Source organism: Microcaecilia unicolor, chromosome 9 (assembly GCF_901765095.1).
Source record: "Microcaecilia unicolor chromosome 9, aMicUni1.1, whole genome shotgun sequence".
Lineage (NCBI taxonomy): Eukaryota > Metazoa > Chordata > Amphibia > Gymnophiona > Siphonopidae > Microcaecilia > Microcaecilia unicolor.
Genome location: NC_044039.1, coordinates 196,574,894 through 196,594,322, shown reverse-complemented (window position 1 = coordinate 196,594,322; position 19,429 = coordinate 196,574,894). Strand labels below are relative to the sequence as shown.

Below are 19,429 nucleotides of genomic sequence, written 5' to 3'. Positions count from 1 at the left end.
GAAAACAGCTACTTTAGGTTCTGGAAGAGGCTAAAAACCTCTCTCTTCCCAAAGACTGCTTCAAAACACTCCACTGGCTTTAACCTTTTTGGTCTCAGGCATTACACCGATCATCTCTAATTGTTGTCATACCTCGCACTAACTTTATCGGCTTTTGCCTCACCTAGAATGTAAACCGCACAGAACCCTGGAAAGGGGATATTAGCAGTACCGAATACAAGAATTGATTAGATCTGAAGGAATCAATGGAAGTGAAAGTTTAACTCGATCCGGAAAGCGATCGCCTGGGGGCTTTTACTAAAGCTTTGCGCGAGTTATGTGCAGCAGAGGGGCCCGTAGGAATAACTGGGTCCTGCTGCTGCAGATAACTCGCGCTAAGCTTTAGTACAAGACCCCCTGAGTCTTCCCATTGGGCTGTGCCGCGCGCTTTTGGATCGGCGAGATCCTCGTTTCACCCGGGACCGACGAGAGAGGAAAGACTGCGAAGTGGAGTGGGGCTTTTAAACTGCGAAGCAGCAGTCTCGGGGGAAGGAGCAGTCATTTGCTGTACCCCACCCCCTGGCTGATTGTGAATCTCCGTGCACTTCACTGACCTCAGCGGAGCGTCTGGGGCAGCAGGAGAAAAAAAACAAATCATCAAACCTCCCACTCGGGTCCCTCCCCTAAACAGCTTCAGGAAGAGGGCGGCATTGCACCTGCTCTTGGCAAACACATTTCTTCAAGCCTGCTCCCCGTTCCCACCGCCGCGTGCCAGAAATACGGGATTTGCGACTCACCCAGCTGCTGTGTCCCTGTGCTACCTCCTGCGTCTCAGTGTGCAGGTGCCTGCCCCCGAGAGCTGCTGAACATGGCCTTATGGGCAGCTCTGTGCTGGCTCCCGCTGGGCGCCGCAGCCCTGGTCTTTCTCCTCTATTGCGCCTACGTGAAATACAGTCATCTGAAGTACGACCACATCCCGGGGCCTCCCCGGAAAAGGTGAGACCCAGCCAGCCCCTGTGAGGAGAATTTTCCCTAAAAGCTGATTAGGGGCGACGGTAACTTATTGATTGACTTCTTTATAAGACAGGGAAATACTAGGACGAAAAAGTCTTGCACGGGTGTGGACTGTGTTAATTTATGGCAAAAGCACTTGGGGTCATGTCAGTGCAAATGGATTAGTCTTGCACATAATAATGACATGACAGGGACGAGCCTCACTTTATGCCACGATATGTTGGGGATTGATCATCAATACTGAGTTCTCAACACTCTTACTGTGCCAGAGGATCTCCAAGGGGTTAGGGATGTGCAGCCAGAACATGTCAACGGTGTCGTTTCCCGGATCGTTTTTCTTGGATATCTTTCTTTCTTTTCATTCTGTCATGGGAGTGAGTCGTTAGCAGTGCACAATATTCAGAAGGGCTGCGTTCCTAGGGTGGCTGACACCCGGGGCGGATCGCTGATGCGCCCCCCCCCCCGGCGAAAGGACACCCCCCTTTTTACCTGCTGGGGGGGGGAGGTGCCGTGCGCGCCTGTCGGCTTCGCTCGTTCCATGCTCCCTCTGCCCCGGAACAGGAAGTAACCTGTTCCGGGGCAGAGGGAGCACGGAACGAGCGGAGCCGACAGGCGCGCGGCACCCCCCCAGCGGCGTGCACCCGGGGCGGACCGCCCCCACCCCTTGGTACGCCACTGCTGCACAGATGTAATCTTTTAGATTGTAAGCTCCTTGAGCAGGGACTGTCCTTCTATGTTTGAATTGTACAGCACTGCATAACCCTGTTAGAAATGTTAAATAGTAGTAGTAGTAGATGCCAGCACTGTAAGGAAAGAGTGCACACTTCCTGAATAGTGCAAAATCAAAATTGCCACGCATCCATTTTGGGTCTGAGACCTTACCGCCAGCCATAGACCTAGCGGTAAATAATCTGGGCAGTAATGACCTACGCACGTCAAATGCCACTTGGCGCACGACCGTTACAAGCGCCAGAAAATCAAAAATATTTTTCAGATGCGTGCCAAAATTGAAATTACCGCAAAAGCCACGCGGTAACTGGGCGGTAACGCTAATGTGGCCTGCATTCGGTGCGCGTAGGCGCCTATGCAGCTTATTAAAAGGGGTCCTAAACCCTCCATTGCCCCGGTACAAAAACTTAGATTGTGAGCCCTCTAGGGACAGAGAAAGTACCTGCTTATAATACGTACAGCATTCGCACATCTAGTTGGACTATAGAAATGATTATTAGTAGTAGTGATTCCTGGTGCAGCAAATGTGACAAAGCCCATTCAATTCCTATGGGATTCGTTACATTTGCCACACAGTAATTACTACTGCGGCTTAGTAAAAGGAGCTGTAAATCAGTTAGGGATTCTTTTAATGGAATTCACTCGGTTGAGGGAAAGATGAGTAGTGGAGTGCCTCAGGGATCGGTTCTGGGGCCGATTCTGTTCAATATATTTGTGAGTGCCGAAGGGTTAGAAGGTAAAGTTTGGCTTTTTGGGGATGATACTAAGATTTGTAACAGAGTAGACACCCAGGAGAGAGTGGAAAACATGAAAAAGGATCTGCAGAAGCTAGAAGAATGGTCTAATGTTTGGCAATTTAAAATTCAATGCAAAGTGATGCACTTAGGGAGTAGAAATCCACGGGAGACGTATGTGTTAGGCGGTGAGTCTGATATGTATGGACGGGGAGAGGGATCTTGGGGTGATAGTATCTGAGGATCTGAAGGCAGTGGCGTACCAAGGGGAGGGGGCGGTCGTCCCCGGGTGCACGTCGCTGGGGGGGGGGAGGGTGTCGCGCGCCTGTTGGCTGAGTCCGCTCGTTCCCTCCCTGCTGCTCCCTCTGCGCGTTGACATTGTAAATAGTATACCATGCCATACTTTGTATTGTTTTTGAATATTTTTACTGCTGTAATGAATTCCTTCAAAAAGGCGGTAAATAAATAAAAATTCCAGTCATCTCTCTGTCTGTCTCTGGATTTGAGCCACAGCACTGCAAGGAAGGAACGGACTTTGGAACTTGGAACACTCTGGTGCGCACGTGTAAGACTTGTCTCTGATTCACTGGCACTCTATGCTGAGAGGTTGCCACATGTGCCGGTAGGCCAGGTGACATCTGATGCTCGAGCCTGTGTCAGAGCTCAGGTCTGCCCATCAGCCCGGGAGCAAAGAGGATTAATAGTAACATAGTAGGTGACGGCAAATAAAGGCCTGAACGGTCCATCCAGTCTGCCCAATAATCACACTCATTATCAATTCATGATTAAATCAACGAGTGTGATATTATATACTTGATTATGGGCTTTCTTTGGTGTTTCTGGGACATAGACCATAGAAGTCTATCCAGCCCTATCCTTATGTTCCAACTGCTCAGGTTGCCGTCGAAGCCCACTCCAGTCTATTCATCTTCTCATTTGTGAGACACAGACCGTAAAAGTCTGTCCAGCACTGTCCTCATGTTCCAACCACTGCTGTCTAAGCCCTTTCCAGCCCATCCTAAACCAGATTGCCATATATGAGACACAGACAATAGAAGTCTGCCTGGTATCGGCCCTAGTTCATCACAGCCAGAGTCGCCATCTAAGCGTCAGTCGACACATCCACACACATGCAGACATTTAAGTTTAGTTCTTTTATAACTTCCATTTTCTAATTAGAGATCATCTGTGTTCATCTCATGCCTTTTTGAATTCCATCATCATTTGTGTCTCTACCACCTCCTTAATGGAAGACTTTCCACATTTGTGCTGTTAAAGCAAGGAGGAGGCAGAGGAGACAGCTCTCAAAGAACTTGGTACTCGGTAGGCGAGAGGCTAGGTCAGGTGCAGCTTACACTTCCACAGGAACCCCGCAGGAATTGTTTCCATCCCCGCTGGAACCCCGCAGAACTGTTTCCATCCCCACGGGAAGCCCGCAGGAACTACTTCCATCCCTGTGGGAACCCCGTTCCTGTGCAGGTATCTACTTTGAACCCCTTCTCACAATCATTAAAGCCTAAGGGCCTGTGCACTGATTCCAATTACAACTCTATTTAGATTGTAAGCTCTTTTGGGCAGGGACTGTCTTTTCTTCATGTTCAATTGTGAAGCGCTGTGTACGACTGGTAGCGCTGTAGAAATGATTTGTAGTAGTAGTAACTCTCATGAGAGAGAGAGAGGCAAGCCTCAGAAGCCAGGAGGTTCCACCAGTAGGAAGCTATCTGAGCACACCTTCCCGACCTGTACTTTGCCCTTCTCCTGCGCCAGCCCTTTTCATAAGTACATATAAGTACATAAGTATTGCCATACTGGGAAAGACCAAAGTTCCATCGAGCCCAGCATCCTGTTAAAGATCCATCGAGCCCAGCATCCTGTTTTCAACAGTGGCCAATCCAGGTCACAAATACCTGGCAAGATCCCAAAAATGTACAAAACATTTTATACTGCTTATCCCAGAAATAGTGGATTTTCCCCATTTTCCCTGTATCTAAACTTCCACCTGCTGTGAAATCTGTGTGCAGGGGCATAGCCACCATTGATCGAGCCCAGCAAAAGGCCTGGGGCCACCCAATGGTAGGGGCCACTTGCTGTTGAACTTCTCCCCCCCCCCCCCAACAAGTCTAGTATCCCTCCATCCCTCTCCCCCATAGCATCTTTCTATAGCCCCCCAGGCATCCTCTAAATTTGTGGGGTGTCACCGACAGTGGCAACAAATGTGGAGAACAGCTTGGGGGGAGGGGGGGCTACAAAAACATGATGGACCCATTTTGCAGGGGTGGGACTATAGAGAGATGCTGAACCTTCCCGGTGGGGGTTGAGATGGGGAGATGCCAGGCCTATGCTACAATAGCACGTTAGTGGAAAAATAACACATCTTAAAAGTAGCCCACATTGATAACTTCCCCCCTTAGTGTGGAGAGTTTCTATTTCTGGTAAGGGAGCTGATATTATGATGTCATAATGCCTCATTCCACCGATGCCTAAGAGCCAACCTCATTAGTGGTGTCATAATGGCTTGATTGCTCTATACTTGGGTCTCTTTTTGTTACTTATGGCAGTCATTTCTTTTTTCTTTAATTAAGGAGGGACGTTATCCACATGGGCTACCTTTAACACACGTTATTTTACTGTTAACCCCAGTTATTAGTAACTAGGTCTCGCTGCATAAAATGGGACCTGTGCTAAAATAGCATGAGTTGTGGTAAATTAATACGTCTTAACAGTAGCCCAGGTTGATGCCTTTCCCTTTAAGTCACTCAACTCAAACCATGTGTTTTCACAGGCCCCAGGCTCATTCACAGCCTGCTACTGTTTTCCATGTGCCACTTCTGCAGAGGTGAAGTGTAAGAATCTGGGGGGGGGGGGGGGGGGGGGGGAACAGAACAGAGGGGAAAGGAAGAGTGAATGTGACTGTGGAGGAATAGATGAGAAGTAATGGGGAGCCATTGTAGGGATTCACATTCATATATATTTGCCTGAGGTCCAATATAGTGTTGATCCAGACCTGATAGTAATAATTTACAGTATGACATATGTTTATTAAGATTTGTTAAGTACCTTTGCAATGAGATACATGCAAGGTAGAAGCAGTGACGGTGTTACAAGAAATGATTTATTTTGGGGAAAATAGCTCTAGAGCAACTCGCCACTGCTTATAATTTAAGAGCAGGTGCTGTATTTATAAGTTTTAGGATATTAATTTCTCCACCAATCACCAAAGGAGATAATTGCAATAAATTAAATAAATTAAGTATATGTAGCTTCAATATACTCAGAACACAAAGAGACCGTATTTTTAGCTTCAAAAAGGTTGATTTAATATACAATTGCACACGAGAGGTAGGTTTTAAGAAATCTTTACAGGTAATCTGTGCATAAAATAGAACAAAGTAGCAGGTAGGTTAACTTACTAGTCCTTGTTACAAGCATGCTGTGGTCCAGCTGATTGATGAGCACATGTTTCAGGAGCAAGGCATCAGCAGACCCCAAGAGAGCAGCAGGTCCCAAGAGGAGGCAGGTTCCAAGAGGAGGAGGCAGTTGATGAGAATCTGAGTTGTTTGCAGTGAAGAGAATCTGAGTTGCTGGCAGTTGATGAGAATCTGACTCTTGGGAAACAGCTTGTCCTTTTATATCTTGCAAGCTGCAGGAGGATATGTCATGTGGATCTTTGTCCTGGTTTCCACACGACCCTTGGGCATTTGCAAAGCATTGTGGTATCTTGGTCTCATGTCTGCACACGACCCCTGAGTTGGTCTCATGTCTTATGACATCACGAGACTTACAGTCTGGATTTTCTTTTGATGTCCTGCTCAGTCTCTGGGGCAGATACACATTACAAGTCCTTCCTTTCTGCACATGTTTGAAAGCTGATGGGAGGGGCAGGTATACCTTTGACAAGCAAATGTCCTGTTTATGCTTCCTCTGAGTTCTTTGTTTTATTCAGGTGCCCACCTTAGTCCATCTTTTGTTAGGTGGGAGGGCAGAGGAAGCTCTTTTGTGTTTGTTAAGTGTTTGTACTTAACTATCCCTGCTATCAGAAGTTCCCAGAAAAAGGAATGGAGAGAGAGGGGCTTGAAATGAACCTATTCTCTCTTCTGCAGTGTCAAATATATATTTTTAAAAGATACACAAATATATTGGTGTATATATAATCCAGCAAATATGCTACATATTTCAGTAATAAACTGATACCATTACAACGGTGCTGCTGGAACTTTTCACCTGCAAGTGATTAGTCTGCTCTATTGGATACTAGTCTTCCAAAGGTAAGTTCGTCTGAAACACATCAGTATAGCAGGATATCCAACCCCGTATCCTATCCAAAATATGCCCTGTGATCATGACAGTAGGTAAAGAGTCTCTACACAGCAGCACTGTATTTTAAACTAGAACCAAAGTTATTCTAAACCTGAAATTTCTTTTTATTTTTTTTTTTAATTACAGCTTTTTGCTGGGGCACTGGTACCTGTTCAGGCAGGCAGCCAGCGATAGCAACATGTTAATGTATGATGTCTTTCTAGAATGGTAAGTTCAGTTTTCTTGATTTACCATGTTAACAGCATGTTTAAGTTTAGTGCATTTCTAGTTGAGCTGCTGTTCTTCAAGAAGGGCTCAGTAACTGAACATATTCTATCTGTGTTCATGAACCTAATATTGTATCCCTCCCCCCCCCCCCCTTTTCCAGTTGTTTACGAGGTCATTACAAGCCTGCAGAAGATATATGACTGGCTTGGAAAGAGGTATTAGTGAAGTTGAAATTGACAGAAGAACCTCAAGGACATGCTTAGTCGAGGTTACACCCCTCAGCCTCTTATTACCCACCTGTGAGTGGTGGGAGGCAGGGATAGTGCTGGGCAGACTTACCTATCTGTGCCAGAGCCGGTGGTGGGAGGCGGGACTGGTGGTTGGGAGGCGGGGATAGTGCTGGGCAGGCTTATACGGTCTCTGCCAGAGCCGGTGGTTGGGAGGCGGGGCTGGTGGTTGGGAGGCGGGGATAGTGCTGGGCAGACTTATACGGTCTCTGCCAGAGCCGGTGGTGGGAGGCGGGACTGGTGGTTGGGAGGCGGGGATAGTGCTGGGCAGACTTATACGGTCTCTGCCAGAGCCGGTGGTTGGGAGGCGGGGCTGGTGGTTGGGAGGCGGGGATAGTGCTGGGCAGACTTACCTATCTGTGCCAGAGCCGGTGGTGGGAGGCGGGACTGGTGGTTGGGAGGCGGGGATAGTGCTGGGCAGACTTATACGGTCTCTGCCAGAGCCGGTGGTTGGGAGGCGGGGCTGGTGGTTGGGAGGCGGGGATAGTGCTGGGCAGACTTACCTATCTGTGCCAGAGCCGGTGGTGGGAGGCGGGACTGGTGGTTGGGAGGCGGGGATAGTGCTGGGCAGACTTATACGGTCTCTGCCAGAGCCGGTGGTGGGAGGCGGGACTGGTGGTTGGAGGCGGGATAGTGCTGGGCAGACTTATACGGTCTCTGCCAGAGCCGGTGGTTGGGAGGCGGGGCTGGTGGTTGGGAGGCGGGGATAGTGCTGGGCAGACTTACCTATCTGTGCCAGAGCCGGTGGTGGGAGGCGGGACTGGTGGTTGGGAGGCGGGGATAGTGCTGGGCAGACTTATACGGTCTCTGCCAGAGCCGGTGGTTGGGAGGCGGGGCTGGTGGTTGGGAGGCGGGGATAGTGCTGGGCAGACTTATACGGTCTCTGCCAGAGCCGGTGGTGGGAGGCGGGACTGGTGGTTGGGAGGCGGGGATAGTGCTGGGCAGACTTATACGGTCTCTGCCAGAGCCGGTGGTGGGAGGCGGGGCTGGTGGTTGGGAGGCGGGGATAGTGCTGGGCAGACTTATACGGTCTCTGCCAGAGCCGGTGGTTGGGAGGCGGGGCTGGTGGTTGGGAGGTGGGGATAGTGCTGGGCAGACTTATACGGTTTGTGCCCTGAAAAGGACAGGTACAAATCAAGGTAGGGTATACACAAAAAGTAGCACATATGAGTTTATCTTGTTGGGCAGACTGGATGGACCATACAGGTCTTTTTCTGCCGTCATCTACTATGTTACTATGTATTGTGGTAGTTTCAAGATGAGTTACATTCAGGTACAGCAGATGTTTCAGTCAGCCTATAAACATTATACATAACATGTTACATAGCCATTATTATTTTAAATATATGTGTATTTATTTAATTGCACATATTAAACTTAATTCCACATTTTACCAGGTTGTTCAAGGCACCTTAAATCATCATCATCATCCAGTAATAATCTTATTTCTAAAGAAAGAAGTGAACAGTTCGATCATCTTTCAAATTTTCATATAATCCTCTAGGCCAGTGATGGGCAACCTTTTGAGCTTGATGTGTCAAAATTCGCCAAAAAACCGAGCATAACTCAGGTGGTGTGTCACTTCGAGAAAAATCACTGCTACTAGGACCGCCCCCGGGCCCCCCCCTACCCGAGATCGCTGCCCCCTACCCGAGATCGCTGCCCACCCAAGGTCGCTGGGCCCCCCCCCCCCCTCCACCCGCTACCGGGCCCAGAACTAACCTTAAAGCCTCCTTTCACGTCGCAGCAAGCAGCAGCAGGGCAGACCTCTCCTCCTTCCTTCTGTGCTCCGCCCTCGCGGACGTTACGTCAGGCGAGGGCGGGACACGGAAGGAAGGAGTGGCCTGCCCTGCTGCTGCTTGCTGCGACGTGAAAGGAGGCTTTAAGGTTAGTTTCCGGGAGCGAGGAGGGAGGGCGGACCCAGTGCATTTTTTGTAGAAAAAAAGGTGCCGGTACTCATTATGGGTGGGGTCACCACATATGGCTCCACCCCTATGATAGCCATACCCACATTAGCCACACCCCTTATATCAGCCATGGCGCATATAAACAGACATCATTGAAAATATACTAGTATAGGAGAAAAACAATAACTTGTGATTTTTTTTCATTATAAATCATTTCTGTAAGATGTTACAGCTCCAGTATACCCAGTGCAAAATAAGACAACAGATGTAAATTCTGAAATTGGACAAATTCCAAACACTAAAATGAAAATAAAATAATTTTTTTCTACCTTTGTTGTCTGGTGACTGTTTTCTATCCATACTGGTCCAAGTGTCTGATTCTGCTGCTCTCTATCTGTTCTCTTAACTCCGTTTCCAGGGCTTTCTTTCCATTTATTTCTTTACTTTCCTCCTTTCTTCTTCCATGTCCAGCATTTCTCCTCTCTCCCCGCCAACCCCTCCATCCATCCATGTCCAGCAATTCTCCTCTATCTCCTGTTCTGCTCTCCTCTCCATCCATTTCCAGCATTTCTCCTTCCTCTCCTGCCATCCCATCCATGTGCATCTCCTTCCTATCTTCCCTCCCCTCCATCCATGTCCAGCATGTCTCCTCTCCCCTCCCCTCCCATGTCCAGTGATTCTCCTCTCTCCCCTGCCCTCCTCTCCTATCCAAGTCCAGCAATTCTCTCTTCCCTGCCTTCCCCTTCCATCCATGTCCAGCAATTCTCCATTCTCCTCTCTCCTCTGCCCTACTATCCCATCCCCTCCATGTCCAGCGATTCTCTTTTGCCCCCTATCCTCCCCCTCCCTTCAATGTCCAGTGACTCGCCCCAGCCTCCACCTGCCCCTGAGATCATTCAAACCCCAGCCCCACTTGCCCAGCCCCACTTGCCCATACACACATACTCCCAGCCCTACTTGCCCACACACAAACCACCAGCCCTACTTGCCCACACACACACACACACCCCAGCCCTACTTGCCCACACACACACACACACCCCAGCCCCACTTGCCCCCACACACACACCCCCAGCCCTACTTGCCCACACACACACATCCTCAGCCCCACTTGCCCACACACACAGACCCCAGCCCTACTTGCCCACACACACACCCCAGCCCCAATTGGCCACACAACCCCCCAGCCCCACTTGCCCACACACACACACACCCAGCCCTACTTGCCCACACACACCCCCCAGCCCCACTTGCTCACCCTCCCCTGCTCACTCCCTGCTGTTTGCACCGACCCCTGCCTCGTAAAACTTATTTTTTCGTGAACCGGCAGACTGAAGAAATAAAACAAACAGCTGACAGGCTTGCCTCCTTCGATCGCGTCGGCCGCTTCCTTTCCCTGCATTCTGAGCGCGTCCCGCCCTCCTCTGATGTCATTTCCTTTCCTCGAGGGCGGGACACGCTGAGAATGCAGGGAAAGGAAGCGGCCGACGCGATCGAAGGAGGCAAGCCTGTCAGCTGTTTGTTTTATTTCTTCAGTTTGCCGGTTCGCGAAAAAATAAGTTTTACGAGGCAGGGATCGGTGCAAACAGCAGGGAGCGAGCAGGGGAGCACTGGGCGGACCACACTGCGGCGGCGCCGCGTGTCATCGAAAATGACTACGCGTGTCAGTGCTGACACGCTTGTCATAGGTTCGCCATCAGGGCTCTAGGCCAAGGCTACTCATTTCCAGTCCTTGAGGTCCACAGGCAGGACAGGTTTTCAGGATAACCACAATGATTATGCATGAGAGAGATTTGCTTACCAAGGAGACAGTGAATTTCCATGGTAGTCTAGTGGTCTCCCTCCCCCCCCCCCCCCCCCATCCACTTACATTTCCCTGTAGTCTAGTGAAATTGGGACCAGTACAGACCCATAAAAGTAATGTTACAAATTTTGTTCTGGCTCATGACGAACCCCCCCCCCCCCCACCAGCAGTGTAGTTGTCATTGTTTCAGGTGCAGTTTGAGACCCTGATTATCTTATTCTTGTCTCCTTTTCAGGGTAAAGAAATATGGCCCCGTGGTACGTTTGAATGTCTTTCACAGAGTGATACTTCTTGTTTCAAGTCCTGAAGCTGTAAAGGTAAGATGTCGTCAAATTCATTCTCTTGGATTTGGCCACTTATGAAAACGAAGCACCTGCCATTTTGCTAGACGGGGGCACTGGGGGCAGGAGTGAGTGGGCTTCGCTCCTGCCTTCTGATCTAAGGTGGGTAGGTGTCTGGGCCCCACTGGCAGAAACCAGGGATTTTCTTTCCAGTTGGCTTTCCTGCAGCAAGGGGAAGAAACTCAATTTGTAATAGTCTGTTTCCTGCAGGTTGTACTTTGGCTTGAGTTATGGTTTGTTAATTGTTTGATTGGTCTTGAGCGATTGTGCTTCTATTTATTTTATGGCGTTCCTTTTCCAATTTTAGATTTGTTTTGATTTTCTTTTTATTGCAATGTAAACCATTTCAAATGATAAACGATTTGTTTTGGTGGAGCGGAGGGTGGAGGGTTGCCGGGGTCCACGAGCCATCAGGGATCTTTGCCAATCATGCTCATCTGAGGTCCAAATGCTGCACTTCTCAGATGGCTCTTTGCTCCCATGCTAGAATTTTTACTCCCAGGAATAAGAGGACAGTACAAATAAAAAAAAAGTAGCACATATGAATTTATCTTCTTGGGCAGACTGGATGGACCATGCAGGTCTTTTTCTGCCGTCATCTACTATGTTACTATGTTATGTTACAATAAAAGAGAAGTTGAATTTAGTGCATTTTTTTTTACAATGAAGGCAGTTTTTGTTTCGGCCTTTTTGCATATGCTTTGCATGCCCACTTTAGCACAGCGATTTTACTGCTCTGAAAACTCTTCCTACATTGAGAGTAAGATTAGTGTGGGGAAAATCGGAGGTAACCCACTGCGCTAAAGGCCAGAGGAGCTTATTACATCGGACTGAGAGCCCAATGCACAAAAGGTCCTAGTTAAAAACCGTGTGTGTTTAGAACCTTGGTAGAACTTACCGATTTGGAAATAGTGAGCAATGCTGAAAGGAAATCGCATGCAAATGAGCTGCACACAATTTCAGCAAGCAGCTCGGTAGGGAAAGCGCCTTGCACGTGCACAGAACGTCTGTCGGTAAGTGTCCTGTTCTGTACATGCTCCTAGGACTGGTGTATTCTTTCCTTTCTCCTGCAGTACTTGCTGGCTCCACTGTACCCCCTGTCTCCTTTCCCTTGCAGTGCTCTGTTGCTGGCTCCACCTTCCTCCTGCAGCTTACTTGCCTTCCCTCTGCCCCTGATAATCTTGCTTGGGAATCTTCTCCTTGCTAAAAGCACCCCAGCTGACAGGGGCTTTCCCCAGCCAATTAGCTGTCTGCTTGTTTCTCCCCTCGCCCAGCTGCCAGCTGACATCACAAGGGGCTTTCCCCAGTCGATTGGCTGTATGCTTATTTTTTCACCCCTAAGCTGTGCTCTGCTCTCCCACAGTATTTGCTATTGAAAAAATCTCCTCCTTGCTGAAAGCCCCCCCCCCCCCTTAGCTATTTTTTTTGTTACATTTGTACCCCGCACTTTCCCACTCATGGCAGGCTCAATGCGGCTTACATATACAGGTAATTATTTGTACCTGGGGCAATGCAGGGTTAAGTGACTTGGCCAGAGTCACAAGAAGCTGCCTGTGCCTGAAGTGGGAATCAAACTCAGTTCCCCAGGACCAGAGTCCACCACCCTAACCACTAGGCCTCTAAGCTGATCGCCTCTCTCTGATACTGCTTGCTATTGAAAAATGCAAGCAGACTGCTCCTCTCAGAAGTGTCCTTCACACAACGACAGCTCCAGACCTGACGGAAAATTTTGCACGATAAAGGTAGGCACTCCTTTCTGTGGATCACTCGGAAATGTCTGTGCATCACTCGGAATGCTCATTTTAATACTAATGAGCTCTTTGTAATTCATTGAATAGGATTATCGTTAGCTGCTATCCCGAATTGTAAAAACCATACAGAACCCCTTTGTGCATTAGACGCTGAATAACGTGATTGCTAGACTGGCTAGAACCAGTTTAAATCGGACGTTGCTAGCATGGTAAGCTTTAAGTGTCAGCCCCTGATTCCCCATTTGCTAGTTCTGCTTATGGATCTGGGTGTTGTCTTCATTAGTTGTCAAGAAAGGCCAGCACGTTGATGTTAGAATTTTATTCAGCAGGGAAAGAGTCAATAGAAAGTAGGTATGGACTAATATGATGCAGGGATGAATTCAAAACTGGAATGAGAAGAGAGAGTCTCAGTGATTCAGTTTAACAGCACAATGAATAATCTAAAATAAAATAAAAAATAAGAAAAGAAGTCTGTCACAAAACGCCTAGAGCCCACCTGGGGGGTTAACCCTGCGGCCACCTAAAGGGTCTGTCCCAGCACTGCTCAGGTCCGCTACTACCTGCACACATGCTCTACACTGGCATACCCTTCCACTCGCTTGCTGGGTCCCACTTGCCTCTTGGCAAGTCTCCCATCCGCAAGTTATTTCCCCAGTGGTTTCTAAGGACACTGGGGCCACAATCCCAGTTTTCCCACAGTTCCCCGAAGACACTCACACACCAAAACACAAACCACATTCTTAGTCAGTCCAGGACAGCAGAGTCAATAAACTAATAAGGTTTATTGTCAGGAAACTGAACAGTGAACAGTAAGAGGAAAAAATGGTGAAAATATAGCAACAATAGCAGATAAATCAAACAGGTATCAATATTAAAACTAACTAAAGATTTGTTTACTACCTGAGTAGTACCTGGGGAGTTCAGGAAATATAGCTGCTCACAAAATATAGCTGCTTACAGGGCCTTAGTGAAGAGCTCTTTCTCTGTCCTCTCCCTGTCTGAGACTAAAGAGTACCTCAGTGCTTAAGTGGGGAAAAACTGTCACTTCTGTAACAGCTTTACGAAAAAAAGACAGTCACCATCTGCTGACCAAACAAGGGAAATGCACTAGGGAACAAATGTCATACTTTCACATAAGAAGTTACAAACATAAGTCCCCTGTTTCGTCACAAAAACAAACCTCCAAAAGCAGTTTATCTGGCACTACTGATTTAGGGTGAAAGTTATCAACATGGGCTGTTAAGTCAGGCTATTTTACCACAAGTCCGATTATTTTAGTACAGGGTTCCATTTTTTAAAATATCTTTATTGAATCAGAGATAAGATGCACTGTACATTGTAAACCAATCAAAAAAGAACACGCACAAAGTTGCTGAATAAATAGAACCACAGTGCTAAAGAATGTGTTGCATCTCATATCACATAAACAGCATAAAGGAGTGGCCTAGTGGTTAGAGCACTGATCTTAACATCCAGAGGTGGCCGGTTCAAATCCCACTGCTGCTCCATGTGATCTTGGGCAAGTCACTTAACCCTCCATTGCCTCAGGTACAAACTGAGATTGTGAGCCCTCCTGGGACAGTGAAATATCCAGTGTACCTAAATGTAACTCACCTTGAGCTACTACTGAAAAAGATGTGAGCAAAATCCAAATAAATAATTTGAGATTCTGTTGCTACTATCTGAGATTTTACATGGAATGTTGCTACTATTTTAAATTCTGTTGCTACTATTTGAGATTCTACATGGAATGTTGCTATAGTGGAGGAGTGGCCTAGTGGTTAGAGCACTGGTCTTGCAATCCAGCGGTGGCCGGTTCAAATCCCACTGCTGCTCTTTGTGATCTCGAGCAAGTCACTTAACCCTCCATTGCCTCAGGTACAAACTTAGATTGTGAGCCCTCCTGGGACAGAGAAATATCCAGTGTATCAGACTATAACTTACCTTGAGCTACTACTGAAAAGGTGTGATCAAAATCCAAATATTTAAAAATAAACAGTATAATACAATTAGTGTCATCCCTCCTTTGATCATGTTTATGGGAAACCCCTAACCCTCCCCTGCCAACCCTCCCCAATACCTTGTATTTCTCTCTCTCAAGCAGTGCTTATATTTCAACATTTTTATTGATGATACAACAGGCTTAACAGTCAGCAATCTCAATATACAGCCAATGAAAAACAAACAGACTGGGTGATGACAAGATAATAAACACACCATCATAAATTTTTACATTTTCTCCCCTCCCCTACCCAACTCCCCCGATCAAATCAAATTCTTGATCCAAATACTAGGACATTTCTCATCCCCCCCCCCCCCCCCCCCCCCCCCACATAACAAACAACCCTACAAAATTGGACCACCCTTCCCCAAAGTAAACAACATCTTTGCCTCGCAGGGTCCTGGCTCTTGTGACCCTCTCGAGGTACAACATAAACAGATAAATAAGATCACTTCCCCTCCACCCCTTCCTCAACCCTCCCACCTTCTAAGTAGGCACCCAATTCTTATGAGTCACTGAGACTTATTTAAGAGCAAACTACGACCCCGGGAATGTAAAATTTGTAAATAAGGATCCCAGATCGCCAAAAATCTCCTCTTACATTTAGGTGAGCCTTTAACTTCTACGGTCCCCCAGGTTGCCACCAAGTGAACCTGATTCCTCCAATGCCAGTAGGCCGGAGGATCAGGAGAGGTCCAGTATTGTAATATACATTTACGTGCAATCAGACACAACCTTACGAAGCAACATAGCCCCATGCCTTCTTTCTCGAAAAGCACCTGGCATGTCTAGCAAGAATTGCTCTGGAGTGCCTAATATCTCAAGCAGTGTTTAATTCTCCAGTGCCCTCTGTTGCGTCCCGTGCCATCACTAGTCTCAGCCTCTGCTCTCTCTCTTTGAGTACACTGCATCATCATTGGATATATGTGCTCCACCTTCAGAAAGGAATCCTGGAGTGTGAGGCCTAATTGACTGGGGAGCCAGCTCTCGATAAATTCCCATAGTTCCTTATCTTTCACTGATTCAGTTAGACCAATGATCCTGATCTCCTTCCTCTATTTTCCTGATTGTCGACTCGTTATAACAATTATTTACACTGAGACTCCATTGTGGCACGGTGCACTTACGCCGAATCCACCAGTCCTCCCGAAGCGATACTCTTTCCTCAGCTTGCTGCAGGCGTGAGCCCTGCTGCTGCTGCAAATTCTCTTTCATGTCATCTACTGATGCTTGCAGTTTGGATAATCGTTCGTCAAGGGCAGCTGTTGAGTTGTTTGGTAAGTTCATGAATTGCTTCCTCTTGCAGGATCACTATCGGTGCGGTAGCTTGCAAGACCACCGTCTTGGAGCTTCTGTTTGGCATGCACTCCTTTCCAGACCGAGGAGTCTTTGCTGGCATTCTGCACAGTGCCTGCACGAAAAACGCTGCAAGTTCTACAATTTGTGCTCCTGAGTGTCCTTTACACCCTCAGTGGTATTCTGGGCCAGTTTGGGATAAGGATTTCAAGGCTCCCACATGATTTTTGGCATGAGAGGAGCAGAGCTGATGGACATCTGCACAGCTAGGCAGCATCACATGACTCCCACAGGGTTCCATTTTATGCAGCGAGACCCTCTGCTAAAATATCCCAATGTGGTAAAATAACCTGACTTAACAGTTGCTCACATTAATAACTCCCCCCCCTTAGGGCCAGATTCTATATCTGGCGCCTAAAAAATCTGCGCGGAACTAAGCGTATTCTATAAAATATAGGCACAGTATATAGAATACGCTTAGTCGATAATGTAGCGCCTAAATCTAGGTGCGTTCATTTACACCAGTAAAACCCTGGTGTAAATCCATGCGTGTAGATTTAGGCGCACTGGCTCTTATTTTGTAATTACTACTACTACTACTACTTATCATTTCTATAGCGCTACTAGATGTACGCAGTAATTATGCGTGGAAACTTTGGAACACCCACAAAACACCCATAAACACACTCCTTTTAAGCTACAAATGTTTATTTTGAACTGTGCGCTTTGCAATTTAGGCATAGTTCTTGATAGAATACACTTAGTGATTTCCACGCATAAATTGTAATTATTGCTAATTAGTAATTGTTGTTAAGTGCTGTTAAAAATGCCGATTACCTTGTTCCGCCAATTAAGATATGCACATATCTCTGCTCAGAATCTAGGCACCATATATAGAAGCCGGGGATTAATGTGCTTTTTCAAAACACACAGTTGTCATTCCTCACAGCATACTAGGTAAAATTAATTAACTTGGTAATTGCAATGTACTTTCTGAATTCATTCCAGGAGTTCCTTATGTCCCCCAAGTACAGGAAGGATTCCACTTATGATCGTTTGTTTGGAGTGTATGGTGAAAGGTAAGCAGCCAAATGCAAGTCTCCCCTGCACATCTGGAAAGGAGAAAGGGATTTGATAATCCTGTTTTGGTCTACCCTGAATTTGAGGTCTGGATAAGGGGCATCTCAATAATGCAAACATTTTGAAAGAAAATCAACTTATTGGTTGCATGGTGACAGTCCTTCAGTTCAATTGATGTATACACAGAAGAAACAAATCTCTGCAGAACACAATGTGTAGTAAAAACAGCGAAGATGACCAAGAAAGGGTGGGCAACGCTCCAGTTGATAAAACAGTTTATTAAAAGAGAACCGAGACTCGACACAGTTGTGTTTCGGCCGACAAGGCCTGCATCAGGAGTCTCTTAGATAAAATAAGGTCATCCACTTGATAAATTGGTCATTGCAGATGTATAGGAGTAATCAATCATGTGTTCCATGTGCTCAAGAAGTACAAAGGCTTATGAGCAGCGTAACACCAAGAGTGAACTAGTTATTTGATTTCAATTGAAAGTTTCTGGAGCTCTTGAGGTCTTTCACTCATCAGGTTCTCAACCTATTCCTCAGTGCACACCTAACCTGTTGGGTTTTCAGGATATCTAATACAAAACAAATGAAACAACAGCCAAATTCAATCCCAAAAGGTCATAAAAAGGCATACAATACTTGAAAGCATGAGAATTACCCTCAGAAACCAAGGTATTGACCAAGGTCTGACCAACAAGACCCGTTATCTATATAAGATTTTGGTGTCCGTGGTCTAATCTCTACTAGGAACCACCAGCAATGGTTCCTAGTGGATTCTTGTCAGCGAGATAAATGCCCCTGCATAAGTTTGTCTGAACTGGGTTGTTCCTGATGAAGCCCAGAAGCGGGTGAAACGATATGGGCCCCGTTGAACACAATTAAGCAGTTGGAATGAGGGGTGATTAAGCCAGCTAAGCAAAGCTAAGTTATTTTATGCTATAGCTGTGCTTTTGGAAATATTTGATTCTCAGTGAAAATGTCTGCATTGTGAGAACATTCTGATTGTAAGCATGTGAGATTAATTTTCTTACCCAATGAAAGAGATTAGACCACGGACACCAAAATCTTCTATAGATAACGGGTCTTGTTGGTCAGACCTTGGTCAATACCTTGGTTTCTGAGGGTAATTCTCGTGCTTTCAAGTATTGTATGCCTTTTTATGACCTTTTGGGATTGAATTTGGCTGTTTCGTTTGTTTTGCATTAGTTTACGCCGCTTAGATCAACAGCTCATACTGTTACTTATCTATTAGCTTTTCAGGATATCTGCAGTGCATGCAAATCTATGTCGTGTATATTTATTGCGGATATCCAGAAAACCCAACTGGCTGATATTCCCCAAGGACTGGGTTGAGAACAACTGTCCTAAAATACCTCTTAAAGATCAGTAAAGAGGAGGGTTGGCTTCTAAGATCTCGTGAGCTTGCTGCCCTGTATAAATGAATATTTTGCAGATCTGGATTTCAGCTACTAGGTATTGATATCATTGCTCTCAAAGACTCCTAGAAGGAATTAAGAGTTGGGAATCCGGAACTGATTAGAACAAAAACAGGGAGAACTTCTACGTCAGGAATACCAAACAGGAAAAAGCAGAGGCTGACCAAAGGACAAATCCAACACTGGAGATGTTATGGAGAAATACTTTATTGATGCAGATACTGAGGGATCCGACACGGTCCGTCTTTCAGCGTATCACAACGCCTACATCAGGGGTCAAATGAATAAATGATCAGCAGGAACCTATACTCAAAGTCAGCAAATATCAAACCGGAGAACAGACCCCACAGAGTTTGTTAGTGTCTGTCTATTTGCATATGCCTTTTGGTCAGTCTGACTAAATTAAAGTTCTCCGGTTTGACATTTGATGATTTTGAGTATAGGTTCCTGCGCTGTGATTGGCTCAGAGACTTCCAGGTCTCTCAGCTGAGTGAAGCACTGCCAAAAAAGACGTTTTTATTATTGCAAGGGAGGAATGAC

At 46.7% G+C, this 19,429-nt stretch overlaps 1 protein-coding gene across 1 annotated transcript in view; it reads left to right on the top strand.

The window, feature by feature from the left end:
* Window positions 1-777: 777 nt before the first annotated feature.
* The window catches only part of LOC115478032 (cholesterol 24-hydroxylase-like), a 72,286-nt gene continuing 53,634 nt past the window's right edge, over window positions 778-19,429 (top strand). The window contains exons 1-4 of the mRNA XM_030215231.1: window positions 778-975; window positions 6,900-6,980; window positions 11,214-11,295; window positions 17,377-17,447. Coding sequence (XP_030071091.1) covers window positions 848-975; window positions 6,900-6,980; window positions 11,214-11,295; window positions 17,377-17,447 — 362 coding nt within the window. The 5' untranslated portion in view covers window positions 778-847. The remainder of the gene's footprint in view (window positions 976-6,899; window positions 6,981-11,213; window positions 11,296-17,376; window positions 17,448-19,429) is intronic.